At 38.5% G+C, this 11,284-nt stretch overlaps 1 protein-coding gene across 1 annotated transcript in view; it reads left to right on the forward strand.

Annotated features, from left to right (window-relative positions):
* The window catches only part of mrasa (muscle RAS oncogene homolog a), a 25,522-nt gene extending 15,874 nt beyond the window's left edge, over positions 1-9,648 (forward strand). Inside the window, exons 4-6 of the mRNA XM_062431468.1 lie at positions 3,078-3,177; positions 4,306-4,385; positions 6,130-9,648. Coding sequence (XP_062287452.1) covers positions 3,078-3,177; positions 4,306-4,385; positions 6,130-6,229 — 280 coding nt within the window. The 3' untranslated portion in view covers positions 6,230-9,648. The remainder of the gene's footprint in view (positions 1-3,077; positions 3,178-4,305; positions 4,386-6,129) is intronic.
* Positions 9,649-11,284: the final 1,636 nt, after the last annotated feature.

The following is an 11,284-nucleotide window of genomic DNA, read 5'->3' on the forward strand; positions in this document are numbered from 1 at the left end:
ACAAGAGCATATTGAGGTATGATATGGTTATAGTTAGGAGTCAGTTACTGTGCCTTTATGTCAGGTTATGATTTCATAGAAGTTACTTATTCACACTGTGGCTAAATATCATACCCCAAAAATCTTGGTTAATCAAGTGCAGAGACACAATTAGCAATGGGTTTTGTGTGTGACGTTATTCACCACAAACATCTTTCTTTAAATTTCGTTGTACTGGTGACAATGACAATAAAGGATCTATTCTATTCTATTATTCTAAATGTGAATAAAAAGTGAGAAATCAATCCTACCTGAGCTCATTTGCTTCAGTGACAAGCAGTAGATCACTGAGTGTTAAAGATGATGATGAGTAAGCTTAGGACCCTCGGACCCTCCGCCCAAAGCCGTGTTCAACTTGTTTGATAAGTTAAACAAAGATACAGTGCATTATTTTGTTTTTCTGTTGTTTGTGTGAATTTAATTAGCTTTACCTGTTTTTTGTACCTGTATATAATTATATACCTGCAGTGATCTCCCACACAGAGAGACATTGTGTACATTCATGCACGAAGGACAGCAGCGTAACTTCATTGATTATTTAAATCTCCCGACACGCTGACGGGATGGGTCAGGATCTGATGTTAATTAATGTGCTGTGTTCTTCTACACTTTCAAAAGGTCACACACACACACACACACACACACACACACACACACACACACACACACACACACACACACACACATACACACACACACACACACACACACACACACACACACACACACACACACACACAAAGTTAAATCCTAAACTTGCTAAAACATTTAATTTCAGGAGCTAAAAGTTTAATTGTGTTTTTCCCTGGAGAGTTTCCCCTGCCCTGTCAAGTTTATACAGTTTTTAGTTTTGCTGCTTAAAGCTTTTATTTGTTTTTTGGCAAAAATAGAGACCCTGTGCATAAAGATAGAGTAGTGTGGAAAAGAAGGAGGCAGGCCCGACAGAGCTGCTTACTGTGGACATTTTACTCCACCTCTGTCAGTCCCTGTATGCTGTATTGCTTTTAAAATGATGTCGAGCAGCACAAGCTTTCCAAGTGATTTAGTTATTGTGTGTTGTATTGATGTATGAGTGTTTTCTTTACTGATTAACTATAAAGATGAGAGAGGCTGCTTTCAGTAACTGTAAATGTTTCCATGTGCTCAGTAAAGGCACTACAGCAAATATTGTGGGACATTTAAGCAGCAAAACTAAAAACTGTAGTTATAAAGTTGGCAGGACAGAGGAAACTCTCCAAGGGGAAACACTTTTGAGCTTCTATAGACAACTCTGATGGAGCTCAGGCTGCTTTTGTATGAACCTGGACTGTGTGTGTGTGACCTTTTGAATACGTAGAAGAACATAGAACATTAATTACCATTAGGTTGAGATCCTGACAGCGTGTTGAGAGATTTGAATAATCAATGAAGTTACGCCACTGTGCATCGTGCATAAATTTGCACAATGTGACTCTGGGTGAGAGATCACTGCAGGTATATAATATACTCTTATACCTTATTAATATTCTATCTACCTGCAAGCATAGCCAATGACAACGTTTTTAGAGATGCAAATAGAACAATAAAAACAAGTTTTCTGGTTTTTGGTTGCATGTGGATTTCCTCTTTTATTTCAGTTCACACACAAAAATGTTTATCTTGTTATAAAACAAGTTGAACACAGCTTTGGACAAAGGGTACAGAGGCCGTATATGTGTTTATGGACCAAGTCCTCTTCTTTCTTTTTTTAAAAATAACAGATGTCAGTCATGCTATGACATCTGCCAAGCTTCCCCTTTCTGTTTAAGGAGCATACAGTTTTTTTTATACAACCTCTTTCTTACTTTCATTACTTTATACTTCATATTAGTTATAAAAACTCAGCAGGGCAATTACTGCGACAACAACAACAACAACAACAACAACAACAACAACAACAACAACAACAACAACAACAACAACAACAACAACAACAACATCACTATAGTGAGTTAATTTACAGCATCAGCAGTCAGATAATGTGGCTGGTTGTAGCTAAATAAGCAGGTCAGGTTGGTCACATTTACCTCAACCAGGTTATTTGGTTGTGAAAAGAAAATGGAAAGCACCTGAAATGCCCAATACAATCAACCATAGCATTGAAAACAGTGGGTGAGCATTAATGTGTTAAATATAGTAAGTCCCGGAAACCAAAGTTGCCAAAAGAGGAAGTTGCTCTTTCAGATGTAAAAGACATTTACAATATGCTAAAACTGCGGACTCTCTCATAGCCTGACTGATTCTCTGGCTGCTAATGCTGTTAGCCCCTCATTAAGTTTTGTGAGTAAAATGTTATAAAAAGAATGTCAGTGACCAAAATCTTAACATTAAATCCTGCAAGATATTACCTTTTAGGCCAAATCAGCTCAATAACGTCATCTGATATATCTTAACTCCACAATGTGCATGCCTTTGAAAATAAATGCACTAAAGTTCAACATATTAAAATGTATTCAGCAAACGCTGCCTCGTGACTGTGGGAGTTTTTCCAGCTTCAGCCTCAGTGAGATTTGCAGGCTCAGCAGAAATTTTTGGTGCGTGGTGTTGTCATATATTTCAGGGTGACAGTGTTTGGGGATCTCATCTTTGCTCCATTTTCATGACACTGCAGAGGCCGAGTATTTCTAAGTCGTTTCATGTTGTGAATGTCCGCTGTGAGAGAAGAGAAGAGTCTGTTTGTGACAGTGACTGACAGCAGCTAATAAAACTGAGCTTGAGATGGAACAAAAATAGAAACTGGAACTGAGTGACTTGCTATCTGTCCATATTTAGTGGTGTAGCTGTTGCTCACTTTTCTACAAGATTCAAGTGTTGCAAAAATCTGACACCTCACAGACACTTTGTGAAGCACATGATGCTCTTTCTATGTGTCTGCTGGCAGTATTAATGACACATTATATTCTGACCTGACCTAAACCTGTCAGATATAATACTGAATGGTTACTATTCCCTATTTAGTCATACAGAAAAATGTGACATTTTGTGTGTGTGTGTGTGTGTGTCTGCCCTTTTCCTTTCAGGGAGGCCTTCCCCATGGTGCTGGTGGCAAACAAAGTGGATTTGGTCCATCTGAGAAAGGTCACCTCTGAGCAGGGCCAAGAGATGGCTGCAAAACATAATGTAAGTGGTGACGCTCTCCTCAAACACCTTAGCTTGTATTGTTGGCTTTCTACAGTAACATGATAACACATAATCTGAAAAATCCTGTCAACACAGCTCGATTTCTGCCACAGAAACCTGAGTTCTAATTAACCAGGTTTCTAATAGGTTTGTTACATGTGTGAATGTGTGCCACAGTGGCCGAGGGCAGTGCAGGCATGTCTGAAACAGCAGAGAAAAGAAAAGTGATCGCTCATAGATGTCCTTGTATCCAAATTATTAAATCCAAAACTGAGAACAAGTTTAATTAGATTTCAACAACTGAACAGTAGACTATTTGTAAATTCAGGATATACAGTATCCACCCATTAGGATGCACCTAATGTGACAATACCTTGACTATTAAAACATGATGTTACAGAATACAACAATCATACTGATCTGAGAGAGCCCTTATTTACACAAGGTGAACATCAGAAATCACTCAAGGTTTTAGAAGTGAGGTTAAATATTTTTGGAGTGATTACTGCTCTCTTGGCTTCAAAATGTATTGGTGTTCCCCGATTGAAGAAAAAACCTGTAATACCACTCTTCACTGAGCCTAAGAGTATTAATTGTGTGCTATTTTAGTTTTATGAAAAATGTCTGTAGGATTATTCTGTTCAGAGTATTATCATTGTGTGTTTTACTACACAGTGTACACATCCATTGTATTCAGTGTAATTTGGTGATATTGTAACCTTGAATTCCTGGCAGAAGAGAGGGCTGAGTGTGCTCTCTTTCTGTGGTGTTGAATGAGTTTTGTCCAGGGGGATTCGGGGAAAATGACAGCTCACTTTGCCACACGCACACGCTGTAACCTCTAATTCCAGGGATGTGACTTCACGGGACTGTTATGTCATGCTTTTTTTTTTTTTTTCATTTTTCTATTTTGGATTCAAGGAGCAAATACGTGCATTTAAGACTGTTTACACACTTATTAACGTCACATATGTCTGATTAATCACTGTCATTTCCCTGACTGCTAGACATAAGTATGTGATGTCTTTTGTAGTCATTGTATTATGTCTCCATGTACTGTAGTTTCCTATGTAATACAGTCATACAACTCTTGTACTTAGATTTGAAGTATTTCTGCTTTTTCTTCAGATAACTTATATTGAAACCAGTGCCAAGGATCCTCCGATGAATGTGGACAAAGCCTTTCATGAGCTGGTCCGCGTTATAAGGTAACTCCAGGTTCACTTTTCATGTATTCTCAGTAAATAAAGACACTGAGATCTTTGTATGAAATGAAATGTTATGTATGTAAGACAGTTTCACCTGCAGCAACCGCCATACTCCACCCCTTCCCTTTTCTAAGAAAAGTAACAATGTGTATCCCTCTTCATTTTAAGTGTTATAAGTTTATAGTACAGAGTTTTACGCTGCTATGTGACAGCAGTGAAAGTGTTTGCAGGGAGTGGAAAAGGAAAGAAAAATTCCAGAGCTATTTCCTGTCTTGACACATGTAATTTCAGAAGAATTTGGTTGGTGTCCATGCTTTGTATGTGGTCATATCCTGTTTTAGGGCCTCCTCTTATTGCTAAGACCACAGCAAGCAACAAGTAGTCATGTCTCTGTGTTTGAGGAGTTTTAACCCAAATATCCAAACACAATGCAGACTCTCATCTCTCTTTTTTAATAAGATTCAAAAACTGAAGTACACCGATGAATCAGCAGTGCCCTCTAGTGGTCAGACTATAGAAAGCCAGTCAAATGTTTTCTTTTTCGCTGATGCACCAGTTGTTCCGGCAACAACTGTCCTCATTGCACTTCATAGCTGGCTGACTTGAACACTCACATGTAAAATGGTTAATGTAAAATCTCAGAGAGGTGACAAATATTGTGTATTGGTTCTAAACTTAGTGTGACTCACTTGTATGGTTGCCATTGTGATTTATAATAGGTGCAGCGGGAATTACTGGTGCATGAATCACAGGACTCTGCAAAAATAAGTATTGTGGAAAGAGGAAAAAGTGGAGGGAAAAATAAGGTTCATAAAACAAAGAGCAATGGGCACATGTTTACCCTCTTGAAGCAGGAGGACTGAACACAGACAAGAACTTCTTAATTCAAACAGAATTACACTGAATCAGTCAAAAGTTTTGTCTTTTGTATTTATCATGTGCTAAACAGAAATATAGAGATACAGAGATAGAGATACATCACTCAGTTATCATGCCATCATTTGTGTCACATGTTCACCAAAACTGACTGAACGGGCATGTAATGGGATAGTTGCTTAACATAAATGGTTATAAACAAGAGTTGGAAGAAAGGATCAACACCACTGTCATGTCTGAACGGTACATTTGAAGCTACTCCGAGTAGAAAAGCAAGTGCTGGACCAAATAACAAAATCTGTAAAAGTAGGAAAAAAGTCAGAAGTTCTTCAGTTTGAAGAAGAACATTGAGCTCAAAACGTCACTTGTGGTATCCTTTTAACTCCACCTGCATTGGGAGCTGCAGTGTGTGCCAGAAGACCGTGAGCTTAACTTAGCTTGGCTTGCTGTCACAGTGGTGACAAGACCCCCAGTTAAGACATAGTCCAGCACATAACTCCCTATAAAACCACAACTTTAATACATGTTGTAGTTTTTTTACACTCTGGTTTTGTACAAATTAAACAAACTAGATACTCGTGTAGCTTTAGATGTGCTGCTAGTAGGATTTTGTTACTTTTGTACAGAGCCAGGTTAGCTGTTTCTTCATTTCCAGTCTTTGTGCTAAGCTAAGGTATGCTAACAATCTCCTGGCTGTAGCGTCATCTTTATTGCACAGACATACGAGCGGTATGAGTCCTCTCATCTAAATCTTGCCTGAAATTATTCCTTTAATTGTTTGACTTTAGAAATAACTACTGAGCTGAATAAACTTCCCCTGCGCTGTATATAACAGTCTCTTTGTTGTTTATTTTCTCCACACCCGCAGGCAACAAGTCCCAGAGCGAAACCAGAAGAAGAAAAAGAAGATGAAATGGAGAGCAGAACGTTCCACAGGTTCTCACAGGTTCCACTGCGCCATATTGTGACCTCCTTCCTTCTCCTGTTTATCATCCTGAACATACACACACACCCTTAACACGCACACCCACACACCTTTCGGATGTCAGGGAACTCCCCAGCAGTCGATAACTACTGGAGCACAAAAGGGGAGAGGGGGACTCTGGTGAACGGCTACATGGATCCAGGAGGGGGAAGTGAATCTGAAACGTTGGACTGATGTCCCCTCTTGCCCTTCACAACACCTGGGAATGAGTGCTATGTCCTCTCTCCTTAATTTTATGGTCCCCCTTTGAAGGTTTTTGATCTCTCCCATCCGTATCTAACCCAGAAGTACAGTGTCACTGAACAGCTTCTCAGTCAAATGTATTTTTGAGTTCATTATCAAATGTGGCACAAGATAACAGACTCTGAGGATCGATGAAAATGAGCCAATATCACTTTGATATTGTAAGTTTTGTCTTCATAAGAAAGGGAAGGAAAACAGCGCGGAAAGCGGATTACCTCCAACAAACCTGCTGGTCATCACTTTTCTATCCTAACACTCCCCTTTCCTACAACTTATGGAAGAAAAAAAAGCACCTGTGTTATCTCGAGATTGGTCGTTGTTAGTTGTGTGATCCTCTCTCTCCGCAGAGTGGACGTCGTAAGGGCACGGTGGATAAATAAGAGAGCGGTGACAGTGATTTTTGAGGAAACCTATGAAAATAGATGTCGTATGGTGTCGTCGATGAGTGAACTGTGAGTTGTGCGTGTACCTTGTGGTCATGTGACGCTCTGGTTTTAAAGAATGTGAGTTCAGACGGGATTGAAGGATGTGTTGTAGCGAGCGAAAGAAACGTAACATGATGCTGAGAAAAAACGTGTCATATCGGATGACGAGTGAACGCTATGGTCATATCGGCTTGTTGAGTAACGTTTTTAAAAATTGTAATTGTGAAGGAGAGCGAGATTGGTCTGTGTATGTGGTTACACTTGTAAATGTAACAAGGTTTAAAACAACACTGATGTGTCAGCGGCCATGTTTACAGACAGATTTATTATTTTCCTCATCAGAGAGACAGACGGTATATCAGAGCCACTTTTCATCAAGTGTCTGAAATGAATTACAGTTAATTTAGGTTGCCTCTACAGTCACTGTCTACGGCATGATGAGTGCAAACCTTGATCAGAACTGTACGAACAGTAATCCTGATTATTATCATTTTGCCTTTTTATTCTCTGCAGAATCTTCAAAGCAAAAGTTACATTTCATGTTTTTTGTATCTTAAAAAAAAAATAGAACATAAAGTATATTTGTGATATAAAAATCAGATTATAGGTGGCAATGTAAACAAATGTCATGCTGTTTTTTTTTCTCAAAGCATCTGTAGGAAACAGAGTAGATAAGGGACAATGAGAGCTACATGTTTCAGATCTGAAACGGGCTGGAGACGCTGTTTTGCACTGGCCACTAACCAAAATAATGTGATGTCACTTTAATACAGTCTTGGGGCTTTTCAAACTGCACAGCTGAATTCAGGACTATGTTCGAAGATTAATCACGCTCAGTAAAAGGATAATAGTCCTTTTTTAAGATTGGGGATTTATACTGTAGCCCTGGGAATATGTTTAGAGATTGAAAGCCTTTGTGGATGAGGCAGTGTGATGCTCCCAGGGCTTAAAAAAAGCCATGTTAACCTATCTACAGATGAAGTTTAGTTGTTGGGGAAACCACACACTCAAAGCAACAAGACATTCAGTGTATTCATGTTTGTAGTTGTGAGGTGGATAGGAATGTACAATTTAATAACCTATGAAATGGCTTGTACTGTTAACGCACTAAAAGTTTTGGTGGACAACTTTTTTTTTTGTCTGAATGAATACTGTCTCTTGAAGGAATACATTTTTGCACTTTTAATACGATTTCTGACTTTTCCTATTGGCATGTCATTTACTTTTCGGATCTGTAAAGAGAAATGAAATGAAAGGCACGGTATTAAAAAAAAGAAGAAAAATATGATTTGAATGTAAAAAAAAAAATCAAATAACAAAACAAGCAAAAGGGAGATTAGTGTTGTAGCCCTGTGTGGCTGTGTATGCCTGTTACCGTGGTGATGATTGTAACGAGATTAAATAAGTTGTAATTTAATCAATTGAAAGAAAGAAAATCAATTTTGCTCAGTTTTGAAATGAGATGGTTGAGTGTGGAAGAAAAAGAAAAAAAACCTTCATGTATTGAATGGCACACAAATTCACCTCAGCATGAACGTGGAAAAACAACCTCAACAAAAGAAGGAAAAGAAAAAAACAGTCTCAATCTACATCTACTGTTTTTTTTGTTTTTTTTAAAAAGGGACTTCACAAAGAGTTTCCAGAGAAGGACTTTAAAACATTGAAGTACTGATCATCGAGCAATGAAGCAACAGACTCTGGATCGTGGGAGAGAAAAGAAAAGGACAAAATTTTAAAAAATGAATGTGTTTGAAGAAAATGTCGCATTAATGTCTGTTTGATACCATTTTGTATTATTGATATGAATTATTGATATGATTCTTGCAAAGTGTTTTTTAAACAACGGAATAATTTATTACTGTCTATGTTACCTCAGCGTGTCCCAGACCTGGACAAAAAAATCCCCCCCTCCCTCTTTTTTTTCTTTCTTTTTTTTTTCTTTTCTTCTTCTGGACTCATGACGGCTCACAGGCCTTTTTTGCCTTTGAGCCCCCTTATGAAGAGACTTGTGTTATGTGTCGTGGACCAAGGTGAAGAAAGACAGAATATGGTCCTGAGCTCATCCAGTATAAGGACCTCTGCTTTACTGGAGCTCATGTGGATCGCCTCTCAAGTGAAAATATAACCTTAAATGGGTCAAAGAGAAAGTTTGTTGTCCAACTTGTAATTTAGAAAAAAAAATATGTGTCATCGTTCAATGTGAAATTCAGTAAAGGAATAGTTGGACATTATTTGGGAAATACGCTTATGGGCTGTTTTACCCAGAGCTGGATGTCTGTTCATAAAGACTGGAAACAGAGGGAAACTGCTAGCCTGGCTGATAGGAGGCACCTTTTAAAGCTCACTAATTAACACATTATACCCTATGTGTGTATTCTGTACAAAAGCTGAAGCTAAAATGCTTTACAGGAGGTAATATGTTGTAATATTTCTTACTTTTGAATGGGGCCATGTCTCAGTTTCGTCCTTTTTCCAGTCTTTATGCTAAGCTAAGCTAGGCTAACTATTGCCTGGCTCATATTTACTCCACAGACATGAGAGTGGTGTTTGTGTTCCCATCTAACTCTGGGCAAAAAAAGTACAGACGTATATTTACCAAAAATGGTTGAACTATTCCTTTAAGCAGACCAAACTCGTGTACCAGCTTAGGTGTCTTCTAGTTGACAGTTTGACAAATTGGATTGTTAGATTTCTTGGATTAATCATCATGGCTGGTACAAAAATAGAAGAAGAAAAGAAACCTGCTGATTTGTTGCTTCGTCTTCACATTTCAAGCAGACCAAACACAAATGCTGAAAAGTGAATAAATTATATTCAATTATCGGACCCTGGATAATATGTGAGCTAAATTGAGCACTTTTATTTTCGATTTTTTTTTTTTTTTTAAAGGTAGCTTTTTCTTTGTCTTCTGTCAAATAGACACCAAGTATTGTTGAAGTTATGCAAATGATTTGAGTTGTGTATGTCCTGAAACATTGTCAGTATGTAAAGGGCCATGTAAACTTTTAAGTTTGTATTACGAAAGAAAAAAAAAGGTTAAAAAACCAAAAAAAAAAAGAAGATAAATCTGGAGTTGTCACACCGGTTGTGTAATGTGTGTTTTTGGACAGGTCTATTGTGTTCTAACTGGCTGTGTCAGACTGAGGAGCTAGACGAGGCACAAACTGTGTGGCCTTTTTATCTAGCCTCAGGGGTCGATTATATTTCAATAAAGAGAAGTATTGTGACTTTAGACATAACAATATTGAGTCTATTATTTTTTGGACAAGGGTGGTTGGATGTATGCGGTATTAAAATGCACGCCAGCTCTTTCTCTTTCTCTCAGCTCGAGCTCCACACTACAGTAACTCACTGTTTTATGGCCTGTGTTCAACAGCCACAGCGAACACGGCTACACATGTTTTGAGAGCCGTCCTGCTTGTTCAGCAGAAGTTCGCCTCATTAATCTTCGGAGCTGTCAAGGCCCATTGGGTTCAACGCCACGAGAATGCTGAAAGCTCCATTTTGCCTCATTGATTTCAGCCCCTCTGGACATTGAGGCGGGGCTGGCACAAAGAACAGGTAACTGCATCTCTTCTATTGATTTGCATTCATGTTCCCCCTCTCAGAATAAAATTGGTAAGGAGAGGTGCTCAAAATGAGACGAGGAGGCAGGAGAGCTGCGAGATGTTGTTCAGGGTTATTAGGAAGATGGATATAATTTCTACTGTAGCGGCGAATCAAAGGAAACCACCTGACCTTGTTAAACATGGACTTATATGTACATGTAATCAGCTGAGAGGATTTGGAGCCAAAACAGCTTGAAATATGAGGCAGTGCTCAATTTAGCCTTCATTTGATCAGGAAAGATACCCACACAAAGATACCCACTCAATATAATCAGCAATAATGAGGGTTAGCATGTTAATCCTTCAGAGAACAGAGCCCTTTATTAAACAAAACTACACATACATACACATTTTCTATCAGAATATGCCTGAACCTCAAAGTTTCTGTGCTATGAGCTCTGGGTGTTATATGTAGTTCTTACCATTGGGGGTCAGCACTGCCCTGATTTCTCGTCTTCACTCATTACTCAGGGTAGTCAAAGCCAAACACAAATGTTTGCATTTAGAGCAGCAAACCCATAAAAAATGTGCCTAAAATGACTAAAATACATTTTCTGACAATGTTTGTTTTCACAATCATTTTCCATGTGACATGAAAAAAAGTATAAAACGTCAGTAGATTTTTTTACTAGAGCTTGTTTTTTGTTATCTTTTCACATACATGGCTCATTTACATGTAAATGGGAGTCCAAATTAATGACTGTTGTTTTTCAAGTGTGGCTGAGCAGGAAAGGCCACTTCGCTGTCACTACCGATTACATC

This window comes from Scomber scombrus, chromosome 13, assembly GCF_963691925.1.
Source record: "Scomber scombrus chromosome 13, fScoSco1.1, whole genome shotgun sequence".
NCBI classification, from domain to species: Eukaryota; Metazoa; Chordata; class Actinopteri; order Scombriformes; family Scombridae; genus Scomber; species Scomber scombrus.